The 27,723-nt window shown below is 47.3% G+C and overlaps 1 protein-coding gene across 2 annotated transcripts in view; it reads right to left on the bottom strand.

Annotated features, from left to right (window-relative positions):
- AHCTF1 (AT-hook containing transcription factor 1) overlaps positions 1-27,723 on the bottom strand; it is a 648,646-nt gene that overhangs the window by 337,652 nt on the left and 283,271 nt on the right. For both annotated transcript variants that reach the window (XM_063917783.1, XM_063917782.1), the window contains exons 12-15: positions 13,355-13,483; positions 13,171-13,261; positions 5,243-5,332; positions 4,971-5,111 (exon numbers count right to left, since the gene is read on the bottom strand). In XM_063917783.1, coding sequence (XP_063773853.1) covers positions 4,971-5,111; positions 5,243-5,332; positions 13,171-13,261; positions 13,355-13,483 — 451 coding nt within the window. The remainder of the gene's footprint in view (positions 1-4,970; positions 5,112-5,242; positions 5,333-13,170; positions 13,262-13,354; positions 13,484-27,723) is intronic.

Below are 27,723 nucleotides of genomic sequence, written 5' to 3'. Positions count from 1 at the left end.
TTTGGCAGGAATTGTGGACGGATCCGCAACTTTGATCTATTCGCATGGAAAACCAGATAGGGGCTTTTATGGGACAAAGCCGCTTATTCTGACACACGCCTAGCAGAAGCCAAGGCTAGTAGCATGACCACCTTCCACGTGAGAAATTTCAATTCCACCGTTTTAAGTGGTTCAAACCAGTGGGATTTCAGGAAACAACACCACGTTAAGATCCCAAGGTGCCACTGGGGGCACAAAAGGGGGCTGAATATGCAGCACTCCATTCACAGACGTGTGAACTTCAGGTAGAGAAGCCAGCTCTTTTTGAAAGAAAATGGATAGGGCCGAAATCTGGACCTTAATGGAACCCAATTTTAGGCCCAAAAGTCACTCCTGACTGTAGGAAGTGAAGGAAACGGCCCAGCTGGAATTCCTCCGTAGGGGCATTCCTGGCCTCACACCAAGCAACAAATTTTCGCCATATACGGTGATAATGCTGAGCGGTCACGTCCTTCCTAGCCTTTATCAGCGTAGGAATGACCTCATCCGGAATGCCTTTTTCCGCTAGGATCTGGCGTTCAACCGCCATGCCGTCAAACGCAGCCGCGGTAGGTCTTGGAACAGACAGGGCCCTTGTTGCAACAAGTCCTGTCTTAGAGGAAGAGGCCACGGGTCCTCTGTGAGCATTTCTTGCAGATCTGGATACCAAGTCCTTCTTGGCCAATCCGGAACAATGAGTATTGTTCTCACTCCTCTTTTTCTTACGATTCTCAACACCTTGGGTACGATAGGAAGAGGAGGAAATACATAGACCGATTGGAACACCCACGGTGTCACCAGGGCGTCTACAGCTATCGCCTGAGGGTCTCTTGACCTGGCGCAATACCTCTGTAGTTTCTTGTTGAGGCGGGATGCCATCATGTCCACCTGTGGCAGTTCCCACCGACTTGCAATCTGTGCGAAGACTTCTTGATGAAGTCCCCACTCCCCCGGGTGGAGGTCGCGCCTGCTGAGGAAGTCTGCTTCCCAGTTGTCTACCCCCAGGATGAACACTGCTGACAGTGCGCTTACGCGATTCTCCGCCCAGCGAAGAATTCTGGTGGCTTCCGCCATCACCACCCTGCTCCTTGTGCCGCCCTGTCGGTTTACATGAGCCACAGCTGTGATGTTGTCTGACTGAATCAGAACCGGTTGACCGCGAAGCGGGGTCTCTGCTTGATGTAGGGCATTGTAAATTGCCCTTAGTTCCAGGATGTTGATGTGAAGGCAAGTCTCCTGACTTGACCACAGCCCTTGGAAATTTCCTCCCTGTGTGACTGCTCCCCACCCTCGGAGGCTTGCATCCGTGGTCACCAGGACCCAGTCCTGAATGCCGAATCTGCGTCCCTCGAGAAGGTGAGCACTCTGCAGCCACCACAGTAGAGACACCCTGGCCCTGGGGGATAGGGTGATTAACCGAAGCATCTGAAGATGTGATCCGGACCATTTGTCCAGTAAGCCCCAATGAAAGGTCCTCGCATGGAACCTGCCAAAGGGAATGGCCTCGTATGATGCCACCATCTTTCCCAGGACTCGAGTGCAGTGATGCACTGACACCTGCTTTGGTTTTAATAGGTCCCTGACCAGTGTCATGAGTTCCTGAACTTTCTTGATCGGGAGATAAACCCTCTTCTGGTCTGTGTCCAGAATCATGCCCAGGATGGCAGACGAGTCGTAGGAACCAACTGCGACTTTGGAATATTTAGAATCCAGCCGTGTTGTCGCAACACTTCCAGGGAACGTGCTACGCTGATCAACAACTGCTCTCTTGACCTCGCTTTTATGAGGAAATCGTCCAAGTATGGAATAATTGTGACCCCTTGCTTCCGCAGGAGTACCATCATTTCCGCCATTACCTTGGTAAATATTCTCGGAGCCGTGGAGAGACCAAACGGCAACGTCTGAAATTGGTTATGACAATCCTGTACCACAAATCTGAGGTACGCCTGAGGAGGTGGATAAATTGGGACATGAAGGTATGCATCCTTTATGTCCAGACACACCATAAAATCCCCTCCTTCCAGGCTTTCAATGACCGCTCTCAGCGATTCCATCTTGAACCGGAACCTTTTCAGGTACATGTTCAGGGATTTTAAATTCAATATGGGTCTGACCGAACCGTCCGGTTTCGGTACTACAAACATAGTCGAATAATAACCCTTTCCTTGTTGAAGGAGGGGAACCTTGACCACCACCTGTTAAAGATACAATTTGTGAATTGCAGTTAACACTATTTCCCTCTCTAAGGGAGAAGCAGGCAGGGCCGATTTGAGGTATCGGTGAGGGGGCATCTCCTCGAATTCCAGCTTGTATCCCTGACACACAATATCTATTGCCCAGGGATCCAACTGGGAGTGAACCCACTTGTGGCTGAAATTTCGGAGACGCGCCCCTAGCTCCGCCTGTGGAGCCCCAGCGTCATGCGGTGGATTTAGTGGAAGCCGGGGAGGACTTCTGTTCCTGGGAACTAGCTGTATTGTGCAGCTTCTTTCCTCTGCCCCTGCCAATAAAGGACGCACCTCGGACTTTCTTGTTTTTCTGTGATCGAAAGGACTGCATTTGGTAATACGGTGCTTTCCTAGGCTGTGAGGAAACATATGGCAAAAAAATGTGACTTTCCAGCCGTAACTGTGGAGACCAGGTCCGAGAGACCCTCCCCAAACAAGTCCTCACTCTTGTAAGGTAAAACCTCCATGTGCCTTTTTGAGTCGGCATCACCTGTCCATTGCCGAGTCCACAGGACCCTTCTGGCAGAAATCGACATAGCATTTATTCTAGAACCTAGTAGGTTAATGTCTCTTTAAGCATCTCTCATATAAAGGACAGCGTCTTTAATATGCCCCAGGGTCATTAATATAGTATCCTTGTCTAAGGTATCAATTTCCTCAGATAAGGTGTCCGTCCATGCTGCTACAGCACTACACACCCAGGCCGACGCTATTGCCGGCCTCAGTAAGGTACCTGAATGTGTATAAATAGACTTCAGGGTACCCTCCTGTTTTTTATCCGCAGCATCTTTGAGGGTAGCCGTATCCTGTGACGGCAGGGCCACCTTCTTGGATAAGCGTGTCAAAGCTTTGTCCACCCTAGGGGAAGATTCCCAGCGTAACCTGTCCGTTGGCAGGAAAGTATACGCCATAAGAATTCTTTTGGAAATCTGCAGTTTATCTGGAGATTCCCAAGCCTTTTCACATAACTCATTGAGCTCGTGTGAGGGGGGAAAAGTCACCTGCGGCTTCTTTTCCCCATACATATGAACCCTCCTATCAGGGACTGGGGTTTCCTCTGTGATGTGCAACACATCCTTAATAGCTATAATCATATAACGGATGGATTTAGCCAATCTTGGCTGTAACTTTGCATCATCGTAATCGACACTGGAGTCAGAATCCATGTAGGTATCTGTCAATAATTTGGGATAGTGGGCGCTTCTGAGACCTTGACGGCCTCTGCGACATAGGATCAGGCATGGGTTGGGACCCTGACTGTCCTGAGGCTTCAGCTTTTTCTAACCTTTTATGTAAGGAATTAACATTATCACTTAAAACCTTCCACATATCCATCCAATCAGGTGTCGGTGCCGTCGGCAGAGACACCACATTCATTTGCTCCTGCTCTGCTTCCACATAGCCTTCCTCGTCAGACATGTCGACACAGGCGTACCGACACACCACACTCACACAGGGAATGCCCTTTTTGAAGACAGTTCCCCCACAAGGCCCTTTGGTGAGACAGAGAGAGTATGCCAGCACACACCCAAGCGCTATATAACCCAGGAATAACACAGTAACTTAATGTTAACCCAGTAGCTGCTGTATATTGTGTTTTTAGCGCCTAATTATGTGCCCCCCCCCCCCCCCTGTCTTTTTACCCTTTTCTACCGTGAACTGCAGGGGAGAGCCTGGGGAGCTTCTTCTCAGCGGAGCTGTAGAGAGAAAATGGCGCTGGTGAGTGCTGAGGGAGAAGCCCCGCCCCCTCGGCGGCGGGCTTCTGTCCCGCTAAAATACATATCTTTGTGGCGGGGGCTCATACATATATACAGTGCCCAACTGTATATATGAGTACTTTTGCCAACAGAGGTCCATATGCTGCCCAGGGTGCCCCCCCCTGCGCCCCACACCCTTACAGTGACCGGAGTATGTGAGGTGTGTTTGGAGCAATGGCGTACAGCTGCAGTGCTGTGCATTACCTCATGTGAAGAATGGAGTCTTCTGCCGCCGATTTCGAAGTCTTCTTGCTTCTCATACTCACCCGGCTTCTGTCTTCCGGCTCTGCGAGGGAGACGACGAGGGTGAGATCCTGTGTACGATCCCTCTGGAACTAATGGTGTCCAGTAGCCTCAGAAGCAGGACCTAGCTTCAAAGAGTAGGGCTGCTTCTCTCCCCTCTGTCCCACAATGCAGGGAGTCTGTTGCTAGCAGAGCTCCCTGAAAATAAAAAACCTAACAAAATACTTTCTTACAGTGAGCTCAGGAGAGCTCACTGAACAGCATCCAGCTCGTCCGGGCACAGATTCAAACTGAGGTCTGGAGGAGGGACATAGAGGGAGGAGCCAGAGCACACCAGAATCTAAATTCTTTCTTAAAGTGCCCATGTCTCCTGCGGAGCCCGTCTATTTCCCATGGTCCTTACGGAGTCACCAGCATCCACTAGGACGCTAGAGAAAATCATATATAAACTAGTTTAAACAGCTATGATTTAAAATTCTTATGGCGTATACTTTCCTGCCAAAATCAACAATTTTAGGAAAATTTTTAGCAAAAACAGTAGCCAGTTAAGTGGTTAAAGCCAATTTATACAGCTATTGTATCTTTTGGGCAACAGGACTTCGATGTAGTTACACAAGTTGTGTCAGAATTCAGTTTTAATTTGAAATAGTCATCTCTTGATTTTTTGCCAGTGATGCCATTTGTGGTTTATGTTTCCATAAGAGATTAGAATATGCTTATGTACCTTGTTCAGTGAGCTCCTGGGCCTCGGATAAAAAACAGTTGAAGACCGTGTTCAGATTAGTGAGACACAACTCACAGTGCTGTAGAGACTGCAATGTGTGAGGGTCAATAAAGTTACATGATCCATCAAACAGAGGTACACCTGCAGAATATAGACAAGTTGTAAGTTGGTAACGGAAGAATTTTTATTTTTTTTCTGAATATATAACAGTTTTAAAAAGCTGTATAAAAAAAAAAAAAAAGACATATACATAAAATACAATAAATACTTACACAGTTGGTCAAAATCTTGTTTAGTACGGACCACTTTATTCCATGTCCATTCAAGAACAAAGCGAAGGTTTGAAGCAGATCTTGGTTGCTCTTTTTAAAAGAAACATAAAATAAGTAACAACGACATGCTCTATAGACTTGAAATATGTACACACTGTTCACTTTATTAGGTACATATGCATGTCAATGTAAACACCGCATTAACCAGTTACGTGGGAGCAACTCTACACATAAAAGCGTGAAGAAATAGTTAAAAGGTTTGGTTGTTATCCGGACCAAACACCAACATAGGGAACAAATGTGATTCAAGTGGATATGACCAAAGAATGATTGTAAGTGCAAATGTGGTTTTAGGAGCACAGAAACTGCTAAATCTCCTGCGATTTTCATGCACAACAGTCTAGTTCCTACAGCGACTCATGAGCACAACAAAACATCCAGTGAATGGACACGTTACTGAGAACATATGATAAATGTTGGGACTGGTTCAATCTAACAACATGCAGAAGAAAAGCCTCTGAACATTATGGTGGATGTAAGACAGCAGAAGACCACTCCAGTTTCCATGCCTACCAGCAAACAGGGAGCTAAGGCTACATAAGGAACAAGTTAAACTGAATAGTTGGGGGCGTGGCCACGGCAGCACAGGAGTAGGAAGCAGATCCCGGGAGCTCCCTGGATTAAACATCCTCCTGTAATATCCTGACCCCTTTGGTGTGCCTAAATACCCTGCTTTTCTTCCCTACGCTGCAGGGCACCGGCAGGCGTTTTCCCCGCTCTCCCCGGGGTCCGTACGGCCGAGGAGACATACATCCGGATTTGCGGCCTATACCTCCTCCGGATCCCCGGCCTCAATTTTTGAAGACTCCCGGCCGTGCTGTACACGGGGCCTCAGAGACGGGCCGCTGTCACTGCTGGACGCCGCGGGGCAGCCTGGGGACGACGGCTGGTCACCCTCATACTTGTGGGCTGCAGATCGGGGCCCTGACCTTACGGAACGTACCCAGCAAATCCTGGAGGGGAGAAAAGGGCACTGTGTGTGGCGGCCATTTCGTGGATAGCTGCATGAACGGCCCCATTGCTCTGGACTGCTGCTTCCAGTCATAGAAGGAATACTCTCACTTAAAGGCTGCCTGGTATGTAACTGGTGAGTGACTTCTACCTCCTGGGATCAAATTGCACTTTGACTTCAGTTGCGGTCTTATTTTACATACTAAATAACTGCATCGCTCCTGCTCTCACCTATATTCTGGGACGCTGCCAGTACTTTCTTTTACATTAGCCTACTACTTTGGAGTCCAACTGCGGATGTGTTTCTGCTTATTACAACCCTAAAATGCACTCATTGCTGATATCTCCTTCTACGCTTTTGACCTGAGATTGTACCGGAGTGTCTGTTACTACCTATTGTCCGTCATGGTTCGGGACGGCCAGCGTACGGCTGCGGCGAAGCTGGAGAAATTTGCCAGACAACCTAACCCACTAAACCAACGGGCCTCGCAAGCCGGTTCGCAGGGAGCCTCTCCGTCCCACTCCTACTCCCCATCTGCAACAGCTGCTGAACCCCCTAACACACCCGCAGCTCCATCCCTTCAACAAGTGCTGGAGGCAATAGCTGGATCGGAACAGCGTCTTTCAGATAGGATGGAGAAAGTGCAGTGTGATCTCTCACTGCTTCGGCAGGACGTCCAGCGCATAGGAGAGAGAGTGGGAGAGGCAGAAACCCGTGTCTCGAATCTGGAGGATGTGTGCGGTCCTATGAAACAGTCTATCTCCACGGTAACCCAGCAAGTAACATCCCTTCAATCCAAATTACTAGACATGGAGGGAAGGCTGCGTAGAAATAATGTGCCTTTTGTGGGCCTGCCGGAGAAGGAGGGCTCCCAGCCTGAGGTCTTCCTGGAGTCATGTCTTAAGGAACTTTACGGCGCTGAATCCTTCACGGCACAGTTTACGGTGGAGCGTGCACACCGGATACCATCTCGTCCTCTGCCTCCTGGCGCCCCTCCGCGCACCTTCATCGCCAAATTTCTGCATTATAAGGATCGTGACTCGGTCCTTCGGTTGGGACGCACAAAAGGCCCCCTTACCAGGAACGGGGTTACCGTGTCTGCTTTTCCTGATTTTGCCGCGGACGTCCAGAAGGATCGAGCCCAGTTTATGCCTATCAAGAGGCGCCTCAGAGACCTGAACCTCTCCTACTCTATGCTATTCCCCTCCCGACTCCGGGTGGTAGCGGACGGGGAAACCAAATTCTTCAATTCCCCTAGAGAGGCGGCCCAATGGCTGGACAGATATGCACCGGGAGCGCTCCAGATGGCACCGGATTGAGGCCCTGCACTGTCTAATGATCGGTTGGGACCACCAGAGGCATCTACCCATTGTCCAGGGAGCCCCCCCTTGGCGTTGGTGGCTCAGGACTTTTCTTTTCTTTCTCTTGATCGCTTGATTTTGGTTAAGGGTTTTGCTTAGTATTTAGCCCTTGAGAGATAGAAACGGTAGTTTGGGATTTAAGTATGCTGAAGTTAGGGGTGGTATACGGGGAGGGGGGGAGAGTTCAGCGAACAGCTTGTTGCTGTGCCTTACACAAGTTTTTTTCTTTCTATAGTTTGTTATTTTTCTCATGCTTAAATTTGTTTTGGAGTACATTTATTTTGATGTGGGAAGTATGTCTGATGCATTGGATACTGTCGATTAAGAATCAGGGATTGAGTAGTATAGCACTGTTATTACCCTCACTAACAATTTCCAGGAATATTCGCTGGACTGTATCTTTAGGTTACTATATAGAATATTACCAGATCTATGGCTAATTTGAAATTTCTGACATGGAATGTTCGAGGTTTAAATAATAAGATAAAGCGTTCCTTAGTTTTAACTACACTTCAGAAATATGGCCCGGATGTTGCATGTCTCTGCGAGACTCACTTGGAGGGGAATAGGTTACTGTCACTTAGAAGACCCTGGGGGGGCTGGGCCTATCACGCTTCTCACTCCTCTTCCTCCAGGGGTGTGTCAATCCTGATAAAGAAATCGGTCCAATTTGAGCTGGTATCGGTCTAGACCAGGGGTTCTCAAACTCGGTCCTCAGGACCCCACACAGTGCATGTTTTGCAGGTAACCCAGCAGGTGCACAGGTGTATTAATTACTCACTGACACATTTTAAAAGGTCCACAGGTGGAGCTAATTATTTCACTTGCGATTCTGTGAGGAGACCTGCAAAACATGCACTGTGTGGGGTCCTGAGGGCCGAGTTTGAGAACCTGTGGTCTAGACTGATAAATACGGTCGATTTGTGTTCCTTGAATGTAGACTAAGTTCCCAACCCTACTACATACTGGCGGTTTATATCCCCCCCCCCCATTCTCGTACGATGTACTACAGCAAGCCGCTTCATTCATGGCCTCCTCTCCGGACACCCCGGTAATCTGCTTGGGTGACTTTAACAATGTCATGAATTTAGCTTTAGACAGATGGCGCTCTCCGCAGGCTACCGGGGTCCGCTCTAGTCCTACTAAATTTGCTGATTTTCTGAATAATTTGCAGTGGGTGGATGTGTGGAGAGCTCGGCACCCTACGACTAGACAGTTTTCATGCTTCTCTGGCACGCATGGCTCGTTCTCCAGGATCGATCTGACCTTACTCTCCCCCGTTCTTCTCCCTAGGGTGGTTGACGTCCAGTACGAGGCCCGGGGTATATCTGATCACTCCCCTATGGTGTTGACTCTCGCTATGGTGAGCCAGAGGGGTCAATCTTATTGGAAACTGCATCCTTCCTGGCTGCTGCAAATAGGTGACTGTTCGGACCAGGTGACTCAGTGGGAGGGATACTTTACTGACAATGTAGGCTCGGCCACCGGAACAGTGGTTTGGGATTCATTTAAGGCTTTCCTAAGGGGAACGTATATTAGACGTATTTCTGCCCTCAAAATGTCCTGCAGGGAGAGAGAGCGAGCCCTTGAGAGTGACGCCAGGGATTTGGAATCTAGATACTTGGTGGATGGCACCCCGGCGCTGAAGGTACGCTGGCTGGCGGCCCAGTCGGCATGGGTGGCTCATCTGTCTGATAAAAACTCGCGCTCGCTTCTATTTCAGGCTACTAATATTTATATGCAGGGCGATAGGCCAGGTGGCCTGTTGGCTCGCTTGGTGCACAGTGACCGACCAGGTTCTACAATTGCTCAGATGACCGGTAGCGATGGCGCCCTTGTGAACACCACGCCGGAAATTGCGCAGCTATTCCGCTCCTACTATGCTGAGGTCTACAGTTCACAACTGGTGGACTCGTCATTAGACCTCTCCGCTTACTTAAGTAATATTCCCCTACCCACACTCCCCCCAGAGGCCTCTGAGATGTTGGAGGCACCCTTGACTCTGGAAGAGGTAACGGCGGCTATTGGCTTGTCTCCCAGCGGCAAGGCACCGGGTTATGACGGCATCCCCTCTGAGGTATACAAGACCCACATTGATTTCTTCGGTCCTAGGCTTCACGCCCTGTATTCTGATATTTTTGTTAATGATCAACTTCCCCCCTCTATGGCGGAGGCGATTATTATAGTGATCCCGAAGCCCGGAAAAGACCCTAGATCCCCAGAATCCTATAGACCAATATCATTGATTCCCACTGACGCTAAGATCCTGGCAAAGATTTTAGCGGTTCGACTCAACACCGTAATTACTTCCATTATCCACTCCGACCAGACCGGCTTTATGCCAGGGATGTCCACTTCTATTAACCTACGTAGATTATATACCATCTTACAAATCCCATATGACTTCCCCTCTGACTCGGTAGTGGTCTCGCTGGATGCCGCTAAGGCATTTGACAGTATCGAGTGGTCCTATCTATGAGAGGTCATGACAGCTATGGGTTTCGGGCCTAATTTTATAAAATGGATTAAATTGCTTTATCAGCACCCGACTGCCAGGATCTCAGTAAATGGCTATATCTCTCTCCCTCGTTCCGCCTGTTTCGCGGGACCAGGCAGGGATGTCCCCTGTCCCCAACCTTGTTTGCCCTGGCCATCGAACCCTTGGCCTGTCTAATAAGGTACCATACAGGCGTGGTGGGCATTCATACCGGCCCTCGTGAGGATAGGATTGCCCTTTACGCTGACGACATGCTGTTGTTTCTGCAGGATTACACCAGGTCTATGCCTACATTGTTGCAATTGATTGAGGAGTTCGGTGTATATTCAGGCCTTCATATTAACTGGTCTAAGTCCTCTATTATGCCCGTGATTGCCCCCCCCCCCCCCCCCCCTGCTGTTCCTAAAATCTCCCTACCGCTATGTTGGACGGCGAAATTTAAATATCTTGGGATTCAGGTAACCAATGATCCCTCTGACTTTACGCCTTTGAACCTTGATCCGATCATGCAACAAATTACTCGTAAATCCAAGACTTGGTGTAAGCTTCCATTGACTGTATCTGGCAGGGTCAGCCTAGTAAAAATGATAATACTACCTAAGATTTTATATGTGATTCTGCAATCCCCTGTATATATTCATCCATCCTTCTTTAGAAAATTGAATAGTGTCCTGTCTTCTTTAATATGGGCTAGCAAACGTCCTAGAATACAACTGAACACTCTCACCAGGCTGCGCAGCGACGGAGGTCTGGCCTTGCCAAACTTTCAGATGTACTACTATGCCGCTCAGCTGTCTCATATTAGTGCATGGGTGCAGGATACTGGCGTCACTTCTCTACACTGGGTATTTGTCCAATGCTACTTCCCCGACTTATCCCCCCTGCAGGTGTTGCTGAGTGGGAGCTTGGCCCGGTTCCTCCCTCCTCTTATTTACCAAGCCATGAAGGTGTGGCAGGCACTAAAAATTCTTTTGAAATTTGATGGATTGGACCCGGACACCCCTTTCTGGTATTCTAAATGGCTCCCTGAACTGTATGCGCTCGAGGGGAGGGAAGTTTGGGCCCCTAAATCAGTGATTTCCATAAATCATCTTTATACGGATAATACGCTCAAATCCTTCCAACAACTAAAAGATGAGTTTAATTTGCCTAACTCCTATTTTTTTAGATACCTCCAACTCAGACATGCCTTGCAGTCCCAATTCGCCAATTCCCCCCCTAAAATTATACCATTTCCCATTAAGACCTTTGTAAGTTTGCTGGGTCGAGTTAAGATGATTTCCCATGCTTATGGTTATCTACTCGCCAAACTCCATATAGATCCTTCAACACGTCTCCGTGTCAAATGGGAGCAGGATCTGGGCCCCATAGATGAAGAGAACTGGGCCCTTGCTTTGGAAACTCCGTGCACGGTTACCAAATCCATCAGATATCAACAGATACAATACTTCCTTTTGCATAGAATATATATGACCCCGGCCAGACTGGCCAAATTCGGGACGGGTAGAGTGGGTGACTGCCCTAAGTGTGGGATGACTGCAGGTACTTTCTGGCACCTCATTTGGGATTGTCCGGTGTTGCGGACTTTCTGGGCGGGGGTCGGATCGATTCTGGGGAACACAGGGGTGGACGAGGCCATGCTTACTCCGCAATTTTGCATCCTGGGAATGGGGGGCTCTGACTTTGTGTCTGGTCCAGAGGGCCTATATGCTCGCAACATATGTGCAATGGCGAAGGTGAGCATTGCGAGGCTATAGATGGCCCCTAAGGGCCCTACACTCCCCGCTCTTAAGGCACTAATAAACGACACGGTTTTTAAGGAGCGATACATTTATATGAAACAAAATGCCTCCGCTAAATTTGAAAGAATTTGGTCTCCATGGCTGGAATCCATATACTCCGTCCCAGACCCTACAATTTAATGGTGATAGGGTTACTAACAGGTCCTGGATTTGCCAAGTTATGATCTTCTAGGGCCATAGGCTTCCCTCTCACCCATTGGGTTGTGTATGAGAGGGTGGCTCTGTGCCCAGCTGGACAGGGTAGGAGCTAGAGTGCTAGTATCCCCCAATGCGTCCTCTTCCCCCTAATGTTTTTTGTCTCTTTGTTTTTTAGTTTTTTATATCTGGGGTTCTCTGTGTTTGGTTTCTGATTGTTTTCTTCTTTTTTTCTTTTTTTTTTTTTAAAAAGGTTTTACTCGGACGGGTTGTCCGTAAGTGTTATATTTGAGGGGGGGGGGGGGGGGGGGGAACAAAAAGTAAAATGTGATTTCATGAATACTAGAGTGTACGGATTATGCAAAATAATGGTATATATAACTGTACATTCCTATGCGCCTCTGAGCAAATGTCATAGTTTGATAATAAGTCGAAAGAGAATGCTGTTCCCCGATGAGGACATGTCATTACGTGTTTATTGTGTTCCTGTTATGCAATGTCTGTATGCAAACTACTCTCCTTCGAAATAAAAATTACTTTATTTAAAAAAAAAAAAAACCTGAATAGTTGATTTTTTTTAAAAAAAATTTTTTTTTAATCACTTGGTTTTCAGAAATCTGCTGTGACATGCAGATGGAAAGTTCTGAATGTGACAAACCAGAAACCATCCTGCCTTGCTTCAGCTACCTATGAAGTGGGAAATATCTTCTTGCCATACATTGGGCCGCTTAGCAATGACAGAGCATCTTTTAAATGACAGCCTAAACTCTGTATTGCTGCTGACCATTTGCATTGCTTTATGGCCACAATCTACATACATATTCTAATGACTACTTAAAAGGAGGATAACATGCCTTGCTACAAAAGCATGTCATCTCAAGATGGTTCCATAAAGATGTACTCTAGCAATCAACAAACATCAGATCTCAGTCCAAAAGCATCTCTTGGATTTACCAGACTCACCAAGGAATATTTCAAGCACATTATTTAATCTATGACCCAAAGAATCTAAGCTGATCTGGGGGAAAAAGGCAGAGTACTGGAAAGGTGTACCTAATAAAGTAGCCAGTGTGGGTACATACATTTTTTTTCCCCCTACTGTAAAATAGTATAACACTTACCTTCTGCAGTCCACTGCTTTATACAACGGGTTAAAAGGCTAATGGAACTGGTTTCAACAGCAGCCGACAATACAGCTTTTAATTGTTCTTCCTAGACATTAAAAGAGGTTTTTCAATTTTAGCTAGAGTGTCCTGAAGTTCTTTACTTTAAGACTGGTGGGGTGCAGGGGAGGAAAATGCTTACTTGACTCAAACTAGAGGGCTGAATATCAGCAAGTCTTGGGGAGAGCAGTCCAGCTACTAAGCATCTGTTATAGCCATCATGAACAGTCTCATTTATTGATGATCCAGAATTTTTCAAAAAGTAAAGGGTCTTAAAAAGAAAACAGTTTTCACATTAAAACATTATTGAACCAAACTCCAGTACATTGTTACAAATGACTTGCAGAGAGGAAAATGGCTGGGTAAGCACTGGCAAGTATCAAAGCCAGACGCGATGAGCGGGGTCGGGCTTTACTCAGTTCTCAAAACTGCATCTTCTTGGCTATCCAAAACAAGAGACATCCATGAGCCATATATATATATATATATATATATATATATATATATATTAGAAAAAACAGATCCTGAGCGCGCTCTGTTAGATGTAGCGGAAGTCCTTCCAAGTAGGTATATCTTATACTATGGATAATTGAATTTCTTGGGTTCCTGCAGTGGATAACCCCTCACCAGAAAGTCACCCAAACCAATGGCCCAAGGCCAATTAGAATAAAAATATTTAATGCAAAGAAATTCATAAAAGTCTTTAGCATGAGAATTTTACAACAGGTTATACATAGATTTTGATAACTCTGACAGCAGAGACATCCAGTAGGTAGATGTATGAACTCCCTCACCTTAGCAAGGTGTGCGCTTGGCAAAGGGAGTGATTTTCCTATCTGGAATACTGACTGACTGATAAACCCAACGCGTTTCGTCAGTTTGACTTCATCAGGGGTAACAAAACAAAACAAAAAAAAGTTTGTGTTGAAACACCTATAAACTCTGTAATTCTGCATAAAGAGTATAATGAGCAACCTTTATATAATTAAACTCATTGCATAAAAAAGAGGTAATATCCCTTTAAAAATTTACTTCATGGTCAGACTTTACGGAGTCCGCCTGGAAACTGAACATATGGATTAGTTCGGTACACTTGGTTAAAATGCCTATTACTTTTAAAAGTACAATAGTGTATCAACTGGTATATCCAGAAACAGAGTCAATAATTGCTATAAGCACTGGAACTCCCACATAGGACCCACAGTTGTATCCAGAGGATTTCTCAAACTGCAACCATGTGTTCAGTTTCCAGGCGGACTCAGTAAAGTCTGACCATGAAGTCAATTTTTAAAGGGATATTACCTCTTTATTATGCAATGAGTTTAATTATATAAAGGTTGATCATTATACTCTTTATGCAGAATTACAGAGTTTATAGGTGTTTCAACACAAACATTTTTTTTTTTGGTTTTGTTACCCATGATGAAGTCAAACTGACGAAACGCGTTGGGTTTATCAGTCATTAGTTAGTATTCCAGATAGGAAAATCACTCCCTTTGCCAAGCGTACACCTTGCTAAGGTGAGGGAGTTCATACATCTACCTACTGGATGTCTCTGCTGTCAGAGTTATCAAAATCTATGTATAACCTGTTGTAAAATTCTCATGCTAAAGACTTTTATGAATTTCTTTGCATTAAATATTTTTATTCTAATTGGCCTTGGGCCATTTGTTTGGGTGACTTTCTGGTGAGGGGTTATCCACTGCAGGAACCCAAGAAATTCAATTATCCATAGTATATGATATACCTACTTGGAAGGACTTCCGCTACATCTATACATCTAACAGAGCGCGCTCAGGATCTGTTTTTTCTACCTTATGTATGTTTGAGATCTGGCAACGGAGGTCTCGCCTGTAGTGCTGCTGGTTCTACGAGCGCAAGATAAGGATATTTTTGTGTTATATATATATATATATATATACACACACACACACACACATATACACACACATATACATACATACATACATACATACATATACACACATATACATATACACACACACTGGGGGACAAAACTGTAGACACTGACATTTTAATGTTTTTCAACTTGGAATGTTTATAGAAACAGTTTCGCTTCACGCAGTGCAATGATTCATTTATCAAATGAAAGGAAATTTAATGCTGAATTAAACACAATAAACAGAGGTCACATATTTGCATTACACGGGAAGTTATGCTACTTTCAGTCAGACAAGGAGATTCAAGAAGTAGATTGTAGTAACAGCTACTACCAGCCAATCAGAATTGTCGCTGTGAGTACCAATCAGCTCTCATTTATGAGCAGGTGCAAGGTCATGTTCAAAAGTGGGAAAGGTCAGTTTGTCTGTTTTATTTTGCAGAATAAAGATGTTTACTGAAGTGCAATTACGGTTGGATGTTTGTGTGTACTGTTTAGTGCTATTGACGGTGTAAAAAAAAAAAAATACAACAATGTCGTCCAGGCAAAGTGGTGACTGGTAACCCAGTAAGAGATCCAGGATTGTGGTGTTACGTGAAAATGGTTTTTCATATGCAGCAATTGCAAGAGAAGTTGGTGAGAATGTGCCAACATCAGGCGTACAAAAGCTTTGTTTACACCATCAGGAAACAATCTATACAAAACAAAGAAGGAAAAGGCCAGGAAAAGTGCACAAAAGCTGTTGATAGGAGAATAAAAAATTTGCGTCTGGGACAGATGGATGTCATCTGCGGCCATTAGCAGTGAACTGAGTGCAACCAGTGTTTTTGTCAGTGCTAGAACGGTACGGAGAAGATTAACGGAGGTTGGCCTAAAAGGTAGGATTCCCCGAAAAAAGCCATTCATGAATAAAAAGCAGCGGCAGAAACGAATACAGTGGGCAAAAGAACACATTACATGGATAGAAGATCAGTGGAAACAAGCGATATGGAGTGACTAAACTAAGATATCGACATTTGGTAGTGATGGGAGACGTCGCATCGGGGAAGAGGTACATCCACATTGCATTCAATCGACAACAAAGAATACTACAAGTGATATGATCTGGGCATGTATGACAGCAGATGCTGTAGGCCACCTTCATGTCATAGATGGCACACTGAACAGCAGAAAGTACATTGACACCATCCTGCAACAAAAACTTCTACTTTCTATCAGGGATCTTTTTCCTGATAAAGCCCCATTATTTTTTTCAGGCAGGATTCAGCTCCCTACCACACTGCACGGATATGCAAACAGTGGTTCACGGAGAATGACATACAGGTGCTAGGATGGCCAGTAAACTGCCTGAACCCCATAGAACATTTGTGGTTCCACGTCCATCCAATAAAAGAGAATTAATTGAGGCTATAATTGTCTCATGGCACCACATAATAAAGGAAGAGCTCCAAACATTTGTTTGTGCTGCTGTCTTGAAAAAAAAATAGGATTTTAATTACATACCGGTAAATCCTTTTCTCGTAGTCCGTAGAGGATACTGGGGTCCATTTTAGTACCATGGGGTATAGACGGTTCCGCAGGAGCCTTCGGCACTTTAAGACTTTTTAACAGTGTGAACTGGCTCCTCCCTCTATGCCCCTCCTCCAGACCTCAGTATAGGAACAATGCCCGAGGTGACGGACAACTTCGAGAGAAGAATTTACATTAAACTACTGGCGAGATTCACACCAGCTCACACCATACAAAACATGCCGCCTAACATGGCCTTCAACATAACTCGTGCTAACGTGCATACAAAACATAATAGCAACTGCTGTAAAACATCTTAACACATGAGAACCTGTGTAAAAAGACAATACGTAATTTAAAGGAAAAATGAGCACTGGGCGGGCGCCCAGCATCCTCTACAGACTACGAGAAAAGGATTTACTGGTAGGTAATTAAAATCCTATTTTCTCTTACGTCCTAGAGGATGCTGGGGTCCATTTTAGTACCATGGGGATGTACCAAAGCTCCCAGTACGGGCGGAAAAGTGCTAATGTTCCTGTAGAACTGACTGACCAAACTGAAGGGCGTCAGCAGCCAAGGTGTCAAACCTGTAAAACTTACCAAACGTGTTTGCCCCTGACCAAGTAGCTGCTCGGCAAATTTGCAATGCCAAGACACCCCGGTACGCCACCCAGGAAGAACCCACTTTCCTTGTAGAGTGGGCCTTTACCGAACTCCGTAACAGCAATCCTGCCATGGAATAAGCGTGCTGAATGGTACCTCTGATCCAGTCGCAATAGTCTGCTTAGAAGCAGGACCCCCAATCTTGTTGGGGTCATAGAGGACAAACAAAGATTCTGTTTTCCTTATCCGAGCCGTTCCTGCAATATAAGTCCTCAACACTGACGACATCCAAGGACTATGAAACGGCTAAGGTGTCAGAAGCCACTGGCACCACCACAGGTTGGTTGATATGGAAAGAAGACACAACCTTTGGAAGAAAATGCTGACCCGTCCACAGTTCAGCTGTATCTTCATAAAAAATCAAATAAGGACTCTTGTGTGACAGAGCCCCTAATTCAGACACTCGTCTGCCTGAGGCCAAGGCTAACAGCATGACCACTTTCCAAGTGAGAAACTTCAACTCGACCTCTTGTAGAGGCTCAAACCAGTCCGATTTAAGGAACTACAAACACCACATTAAGATCCCATGGCACCGCAGGAGGCACAAAGGGAGGTTGGATGCGCAAAACCCCCTTCACGAACGTCTGTACCTCAGGAAGGGAAGCCAACTGTTTCTGAAAGAAAATGTACAAGGCTGAAATTTGGACCCTGATATACCCTAATCTCAAGCCAGCATCCACACCCGCCTGTAGAAATAGGAGAAGACACCCTAATTGAAACTCCACCGCAGGAGACTTCTTGGATTCACACCAAGATACATATTTTCTCCAAATACGATGGTAATGTTTGGACATTACCCATTTCCTGGCCAGAATAACTGTGGGAATGACTTCATTGGGAATACCCTTACAGGCTAGGATCTGACGCTCAACAGCCATGCCGTCAAACGCAGCAGCGGTAAGTCTTCATAAACGGCCCCTGCTGAAGCAGGTCCTCGCAAAGAGGAAGAGGCCGAGGATACTCCAGTAATAACTCCTGAAGATCTGGATACCAAGCCCTCCTTGGACAGCATGGAGCAATGACAATTGCTCGAACCATTGTTTTTCTGATGATCTTGAGAACTTTTGGTATTAGTGGAAGTGGAGGGAACGGATACACCGACTGAAACACCCAATGAATCACCAGTGCATCCATTGCTATTGCTTGTGGGTCTCTCGACCTGGAACAATATTTCTGAAGCTTCTTGTTGAGACGTGATGCCATCATATCTACTTCAGTAACGCCCCAACGATCTGCTACCTCTGCAAAGACTTCTGGGTGGAGGCCCCATTCTCCTGGATGGAGATCGTGTCTGCTGAGGAAGTCTGCTTCCCAGTTGTCCACTCCTGGAATTAAAATTGCCGACAGAGCTTTTGCATGTCTTTCTGCCCAGAGGAGTAACTTTGTCAGCTCTGCCATTGCCGCTCTGTTTTTTTTTTTTTTTGTTCTGCCCTGGCGGTTTATGTAAGCTGCTGCCGTTACATTGTCTGACTGGATCTGTATGGGACGACCTTGAAGAAGGTGTGCCGCTTGATGAAGGCTGTTGTACACAGTTCTCAATTCCAGAATGTTTATGTGAAGGAGTACCGTATATACTCGAGTATAAGCCGACTTTTTCAGCACTTTTTTTTGTGCTGAAAAAGCCACTTCGGCTTATACTCGAGTCAGTATTTAGAAGGGACACGGAGGGCACAGCGCGCGGCTCTCCTGTATCCCTCCTGCGTCTCCGGCGTGTTGTGTTAAAGGAAGTGCACGAACCGGCACTTCCTTTAACACACACACGCCACTGCCGCCGGAGACGCAGGAGGGACACAGGAGAGCCGCGCGCTGTGCCCTCCGTGTCCCTCCTTCAGAAGACAGCGCGGGAGCGATGGAGGGTAAGTAACTGGGCATAGGCGTGCGCAGACACTGACAGGCAGGTGACGCTCCGGACTCCCCCCCCCCCCCCCCCCCCCCCCTCGACGGCATTATAGTGTTCTCTCACCTCCCCTGTCCTGGAAATAGACTGCTTACCTGGGCAGCCCAGGTAAGCAGTCTATATCCAGGACAGGGGAGGTGAGAGAACACTATAATGCCGTGGAGGGGGGGGGGAAGTCCGGAGCGGCACCCGCCTGTCAGTGTCTGCGCATGCCTATGTAACTGGCACTGTGGGGCATATCTGGCACATCTGGCACTGTGGGGCATATCTGGCACTGTGGGGCATATCTGGCAGCATGAGGGCATATCTGGCACATCTGGCACTATGGGGCATAGCTGGAAGCATGAGGGCATATTTGGCACTGTGGGGCATATCTGGCACATCTGGCATTGTGTGGCATATCTGGCAGCATGAGGGCATATCTGGCACTGTGGGGCATATCTGGCACTGTGGGGCATATCTGGCAGCATGAGGGCATATCTGGCACTGTGGGGCATATCTGGCACTGTGGGGCATATCTGGCACTGTGGGGCATATCTGGCACTGTGGGGCATATCTGGCAGCATGAGGGCATATCTGGCACATCTGGCTTTGTGGGGCATATCTGGCAGCATGAGGGCATATCTGGCACTGTGGGGCATATCTGGCAGCATGAGGGCATATCTGGCACTGTGGGGGCATATCTGGCAGTATGAGGGCATATCTGGCAGTATGAGGGCTGTGTACGGCTAGAGCTGCATTTCCCACCCTAGGCTTATACTCGAGTCAATAAGTTTTCCCAGGTTTTTGTGGTAAAATTAGGTGCCTCGGCTTATATTTGAATCGACTTATACTCGAGTATATACGGTACTTCTTGACTTGACCATCGTCCTTGGAAGCTTTCCTCTTGCGCGACTGCTCCCCAACCTCTGAGCCTTGCATCTGTGGTCACCAGGATCCAAATCTGAATCCCGAACCTGCGTCCCTCCAGGAGGTGAGAACTTTGAAGCCACCACAAGAGTGAAATACTGGCTTTTGTTGACAGGATTATCCTCTGGTGCATGTGTAGGTGCGATCCACGCCAAATGTCCAGTAGGTCCCATTGGAACACCCTGGTGTGGAATCGGCCAAATTGTAGAGCTTCGTAGGCCGTTACCATCTTCCCCAGCAGGCGGATGCACTGATTAATCGATACGCGTGATGGTTTTAAAACTTGTTTAACCATCCTCTGGATCTCCAGAGCCTTTTCCACCGGTAGGAATACTTTCTGTGCTTCCGTGTCCAGTATCATTCCCAGAAATGATAACCTCATTGTGGGTTCCAATTGTGATTTTGGAAGGTTCATGATCCAACCATGCTGTTGAAGCACCGTCAGGAAAAGTGCAATGTTCTGCACTAGTGTCTCCCTGGATCTCACTTTTATGAGGAGAGCGTCCAAGTATAGGATGACTAACTCCTTTCTTGCGAAGAAGATCGTCCAAGTATAGGATGACTAACTCCTTTCTTGCGAAGAAGAACCGCCATCACCTTGGTATATATTCTCGGAGCTGTGGAGAGCCCGAAAGGCAATGTTTGGAACTGGTAGTGGCAGTCCTGCACCGCAAACCTCAGGTATGCCTGATGCGGCGGGTATACGGAAACATGTAAATAAGCATCTTTGATGTCCATCGATACCAGAAAATTCCTTTTCCTCCAAGCTGGAGATCACCGTTTTCAGGGATTCCATCTTCAATTTGAACCTTTTCAAATAAAGGTTCAGAGTCTTTACGTTTAAAATCGGTCTGACCGTGCCATCCGGTTTCGGCACTACAAACAGGCTTGAATAAAACCCTTTTTCCTGTTGTGACACAGAAACTAAGGAAAATACGTTGTCTTGACATAAATTCTGTATTGCGTTCAGCACTTTTGCTCTGTCCTGAACAGAAGCTGGTAAGGCTGATTTGAAAAATCGGCATGGGGGGGGGAAGGTCCTGAAATTCCAATTTGTACCCTTGGGATACTATCTGCAATACCCAAGGATCCAGATATGAGTGAACCCAGACCTGGCTGAAAGACAGTAGACGTGCCCCCACCCGATCGAACTCCCCAGCGTCATGTTGAGGTTAAAGCAGAAGTAGCTGGTGACTTCTGCTCCTGCGAGACTGATTGAGTTGTAGATTGTTTACCTCTTCCTCGACCTCTTCCTGCGAAGAAGGGTGTACCCTTTGCCTTTTTGGACTTGATGGGCCGAAAGGATTGCATCGTATTAGAATGAAATCCTTTCGAAGGTGGAGCAGCTGCGGAAGGCAGAAATGCTGACTTGCCTGATGTAGTTGTTGAAATCATGGCATCCAGCTTGTCTCCAAAAAGGGTTTCTCCATTGTAAGGAAGCGCCTCAATATTCTTTTTTGATTCCGCATCAGCATTCCATTGGCGGATCCACAGCACCCTGCAGGCTGAAATCACCATAGCGGAGGATCTTGAACTCAGCAAACCAATATCCTTCATAGCTTCAACTAAGTAACCTGCAGCATCTTTGATATGGCCGAGAGTTAGGACTATTTCATCCCTGTCAACTGTGTCTATGTTAACAAGCAAGTTGTCAGACCATTTTTCGACAGCGTTACCTACCCACGCACAAGCAATGGTGGGCTTGAGCACCCTTACGTTAGCCGAATATATGGATTTTAGGGTTGTTTCTAATTTTGGTCAGCTGGATCTTTTAAAGAGGCTGAACCAGGGGCAGGAAAAAACTATTTTCTTAGACAGCCGAGAAAATGAGGTTTTTATCATTGGGGGTGTCTCCCATTTGTGCCAGTCTTCCTCAGGGAAAGGGTACGCTACACGTATCCTTCTGGGAAGGGTAAATTTCTTCTCAGGGTTAGCCCAGGATTCTTCAAAGAACGCATTCAAATTCTTTGAGGAGGAAAAACGAGATTGATAGTAAGAACTTACCTTTGTTAAATCTCTTTCTGCGAGGTACACTAAGCTCCACAAGGATAGACATTGGGGTGTAGAGTAGGATCTTTATCCGAGGCACCAACAGGCTCAAAAGCTTTGACTGTTCCCAAGATGCATAGCACCGCCTCCTCTATAACCCCGCCTCCCTGCACGGGAGCTCAGTTTTTAGTTAACCAGCCCAATGCAGTAGCAGGAAAAGAGACGACAACGGTTACTAGCCACATACACCACACTCTCACGACAGGAGAAGTGTCATCGGCTAATGCCATACCAACCCAAAGAAGCTAAGTGCGTCAGGGTGGGCGCCTTGTGGAGCCCAGTGTACCTCGCAGAAAGATTTAACAATGGTAAGTTCTTACCATAAATCTCGTTTTCTGCTGCGGGGTATACTGGGCTCCACAAGGATAGACATTGGGGATGTCCTAAAGCAGTTCCTTATGGGAGGGGACGCACAGTAGCGGGCACAAGAACCCGGCGTCCAAAGGAAGCATCCTGGGAAGCGGCAGTATCGAAGGCATAGAACCTTATGAACATGTTCACTGAGGACCACGTAGCCGCCTTGCACAATTGTTCAAGGGTCGCACCGTGGCGGGCCGCCCAAGAAGGTCCAACGGACAGAGTAGAATGGGCCGTAATGTGAGCAGGAGCTGACAGACCAGCCTTCACATAAGTATGTGCAATCACCATTCTAATCCATCTGGCCAAACTCTGCTTGTGAGCAGGCCAGCCCTGTTTGTGAAATCCAAACAGAACAAAGAGAGAATTAGATTTCCTAATAGAAGCAGTTCTCTTCACATAGATACAGAGAGCCCGTACCACATCCAAAGAACGCACTTTTGGAGACAGATCAGGAGAAACAAGTGCCGGAACCACTATCTCCTGATTAAGGTGGAAGAGACCACCTTAGGTAAATATCCGGGACGAGTCCGAAGTACCGCCCGGTCACGGTGAAATATCAGATATGGGGAACTACAAGACAAGGCACCCAAATCCGACACTCTTCTAGCTGAGGCAATAGCCAGCAGAACCACCACCTTAAGGGAAAGCCACTTAAGATCAGCTGAACCAAGAGGTTCAAACGGAGACTCTTGTAACGCCTCCAAAACCACCGACAAGTCCCAAGGAGCCACTGGCGGGACATACGTAGGTTGGATACACAGCACACCCTGAGTAAAGGTATGCACATCAGGTAAGGTCGCAATTTTTCTCTTAAACCACACCGACAAGGCAGAAATTTGAACCTTGAGGGAGGCCAGACGCAGGCCTAAGTTCAGGCCCTGCTGAAGAAAAGCCAACAACTTGGCCGTACTTAACTTGGAAGCGTCGTAATTGTTAGATGCGCACCAAACAAAGTAAGAATGCCAGACCCTATAGTAAATCCGAGCAGAAGTCTGTTTTCGGGCCCGCAACATAGTTTGAATGACCGCCTCAGAAAACCCTTTAGCCCACAAGACGGAAGCTTCAAGAGCCACGCCGTCAAAGACAGCCGGGGCCAGGTCCTGGTAGACACAGGGGCCCTGAACGAGGTGGTTTGGGTGCTGTGGAAGTAGAATTGGACGCTCTGACGAGAGGCCCTGAAGGTCTGAGAACTAGTGTTATCTGGGCCACGCTGGAGCTATGAGAAGCAGGATTCCTCTTTCCTGCTTGAACTTCCAAAATACCCTGGGCAGGAGTGACACCGGAGGGAACACGTACGGCAGCCGAAAACTTCCACGGCACCGCCAGCGCATCCACGAATGCTGCTTGAGGATCCCTTGTACTTGCTCCGAAGACCAGAACCTTGTGATTGTGTCGAGACATCATCAGATCCACGTCTGGAAGGCCCCACCTTTACACTAGGAGTTGAAACACTTCTGGATGAAGGCCCCACTCTCCGGCGTGTACGTCCTGACGACTGAAAAAGTCTGCTTCCCAATTCAAGACTCACAGAATGAACTTTGCCGATATGGCCGGTAGATGGCGTTCCACCCATTGAAGAATCTCTGAATCTACCTTCATTGCCAAACGGCTTTAAGTGCCGCCTTGATGATTTATGTAGCCCACAGTGGTGGCGTTGTCCGACTGTACTTTAACAGGACGGTTCTGAATTAAATGCTGGGCCAGGTTCAAGGAGTTGAAGACCACCCGCAATTCCAGAATGTTGATCGGGAGTAGAGACTCCTCCTCGGTCCATAGACCCTGAAGGGAGTGTTGCTCCAACCCCTTAGACTGGCATCTGTCGTCAACAGGACCCAGTTGGATATCCAGAAGGGACGGCTCCTGCACAATCGTTGGTCCTGGAGCCACCAGTACAGCGACAGACGGAGCTCCGGAGTCCATGAGAGCATGTGAGACCTGATCCGGTGAGGCAGGCCGTCCCACTTGGCCATAAACAGTCTCTGGAGGGGGCGAGAAAGGAATTGAGCGTACTCCACCATGTCGAATGCTGACACCATGAGGCCCAGCACCTGCATTGCCGAATGTATCGACACTTGCAGACGAGAGGGGAAGCAACGAATCCTGTCCTGAAGCTTCAGGACTTTCTCCTGAGACAAGAATAACCGCTGGTTGTGTGTGCCCAATAGCGCTCCCAGGTGCACCATGCTCTGAGCAGGGACCAGGGAGGATTTCTTCCAGTTGATGAGCCACCCGTGGGCTTGCAGAAACTGGACAGTCAGATCTAGGTGACGTAGGAGAAGTTCTGGGGAATTTGCCAGGATCAACAAGTCGTCCAGATACGGTAGGATCCTGACCCCTTGACGGCGGAGTACCGCCGTCATCACCACCATAACTTTGGTGAAGACTTGCAAAGCCGCGGTTAAACCAAAAGGTAACGCCCAAAACTGGTAATGGAGGTTGCCAATCGCAAACCTCAGCTATTGCTGATGTGACACTGCTATAGGAATATGCAGGTAAGCATCCTGTATATCCAGGGAGACCATATAATCCTCAGGTTCCAAGGCAATAACAATAGAGCGAAGGGTTTCCATACGGAACTTAGAGACTCTCACAAACTTGTTCAATGCCTTGAGGTTGAGAATGGGCCGGGAGGACCCATTCGGTTTCGGGACTAGAAATAGCAGAGAATAGTACCCCTGGCCTCTCTGAGCAAGAGGCACCTGTACTACCAACTCCTGTGTCCAGGAGGGTCTGTACCACCGAATGGAGAGTATTTGCCTTTGTCTGGTCCGAAGGGACGTCTGTCAGGCAAAATCGATGAGGGGGGCGGTTTTTGAAGGCTATGGCGTAATCTCGTGTGACAACATCCCATACCCAGGCATCTGAAGTGGACTTCAACCAATCCTGGGTATACCCAAGAAGCCGGATCCCCACCCTGGGATCCCCCAGGGGGAGGCCCGCCCCGTCATGCGGCAGGCTTATCAGTCTTGGAAGCTGGCTGACGGGCAGCCCAGGCTCTTTTGGGCTTTGGCTTACCAGGTTTGGAAGAGTGGGCCTTTTTGTCGTATGCCTGACCGTTTGCTTAACCGGAAGGACGAAAAGGACGAAAGGAAGTACTTTTATCCTTTGACACAGAAGGAGCAGTACTTGGCAAACAGGCAGTTTTGGCAGTAACCAAATCAGCCACTATCTTATTTAAGTCCTCCCCAAACAGAATATCTCCCTTGAAATGGAGTACCTCCAGGGTTTTTCTATAATCCAGATGCACGGACCAGGATCTCAGCCATAATATCCGGCGAGCCAGGACTGACGTAGTAGAGGCCTTGGCTGCCAGAATACCGGCATCATAAGCCGCCTATTTAATATATTGAGAATTTGTGACAATATATGACAAGCACTGTCTAGCATGGTCAGAAGAGATTTCAGTTTCCAACTCTAGGGCCCACGCTTCAATAGCCTCTGCAGCCCATGTTGCTGCAATAGTGGGCCTTTGTGCAGCACCCGTGAGGGTGTAAATCGCTTTCAGACAACCCTCCACTTGTTTATCCGTAGGCTCTTTCAGAGACGTGACGGTAGTGACAGGTAGAGCTGAGGAAACCACCATCCTTGCCACATGTGAGTCCACGGGAGGAGGCGTTTCCCAATTTTTTGACAACTCCAGCGCGAGCGGATAGCGAGCCAGCATCTTCTTGCGGGGCACAAACATCTTTCCTGGATTTTTCCCAGAATTCCTGACTTATATCCACTAGGTGATCAGAATGAGGTAAAACTTGTTTTACCACCTTCTGACGCTTGAACCTATCTGGTTTCTTAGGAGGGACGGATGGCTCGGGATCATCCCTAATCTGTAGAATCAACTTAATAGACTCCAAAAGATCAGGAACATCCACTTGTGACCTACCCTCACCATCAACAGTATCTGTGTCAGAATCTGTGGGATCAGTGTAGTCGCCATCTTCCTCAGACGAGGTGTCAGTGACAGCAGTGGATTGTGAGGAGGTAAGAGCTCGCTTAGAGGACCCCGTAGTCTTAGGCGACCAAAGGTCAGACTTTTTAGTAGTCAAAGACTGGTTCAATTTCTTCAATTGTGCAGACAAGTTATTTGCCCACGGTGGGTTAGCCGTGGGGACCACATACGGTTGAACCGGTATAGGAGGTCTCATAGGGGGCGTCAATTTAGTAACTAGTGTATTCAGAAGTCATTATGGACCCCCGTTGCCACAGTCCCACTGGGGGGCAAGGAGCCCCCAGAACCAGAGCCCTCAGCTGCTATATTATCCTCATAGGGATCTGTGGCGTCAGTAACACCAGTAGTGGGTTCAGCCCCAGAACCGTTACCCTCAGAAGTAGACATGATATAACTTGCAATATCAGGTAACACAGTACAATTGTCAGCAGCACTATATCCCTAAACCCAAACCCCTGCGCAGTGTAGTCAGCACAAGCACGGATACAGGAGAGATATGGTGACTAAAATCACAAAGAAAAAATAAGAATTTACTCACCGGTAATTCTATTTCTCATAGTCCGTAGTGGATGCTGGGGACTCCGTAAGGACCATGGGGATTAGCGGCTCCGCAGGAGACTGGGCACAACTATAAAGAAAGCTTTTAGACTACTGGTGTGCACTGGCTCCTCCCACTAAGACCCTCCTCCAGACCTCAGTTAGGATACTGTGCCCGGAAGAGCTGACACAATTAGGAAGGATTTTGAATACCGGGTAAGACTCATACCAGCCACACCAATCACACCGTATAACTCGTGATACAATACCGAGTTAACAGCATGATAACAACTGAGCCTCTCAACAGATAGCTCAACAATAACCCTTTAGTTAAGCAATAACTATATACAAGTATTGCAGACAATCCGCACTTGGGATGGGCGCCCAACATCCACTACGGACTATGAGAAATAGAATTACCGGTGAGTAAATTCTTATTTTCTCTAACGTCCTAAGTGGATGCTGGGGACTCCGTAAGGACCATGGGGATTATACCAAAGCTCCCAAACGGGCGGGAGAGTGCGGATGACTCTGCAGCACCGAATGAGAGAACTCAAGGTCCGCCTCAGCCTGGGTATCAAATTTGTAGAATTTTGCAAACGTGTTTGCCCCTGACCAAGTTGCAGCTCGGCAAAGTTGAAGAGCCGAGACCCGTCGGGCAGCCGCCCAAGAAGAGCCCACTTTCCTCGTGGAATGGGCTTTTACTGATTTAGGATGCGGCAGTCCAGCCGCAGAATGTGC

Source organism: Pseudophryne corroboree, chromosome 4 (assembly GCF_028390025.1).
Source record: "Pseudophryne corroboree isolate aPseCor3 chromosome 4, aPseCor3.hap2, whole genome shotgun sequence".
In the NCBI taxonomy this organism is placed as follows: domain Eukaryota; kingdom Metazoa; phylum Chordata; class Amphibia; order Anura; family Myobatrachidae; genus Pseudophryne; species Pseudophryne corroboree.
The sequence above is the reverse complement of the archived record's forward strand: the minus strand, read 5'-3'. Positions and strand labels throughout refer to the sequence as shown.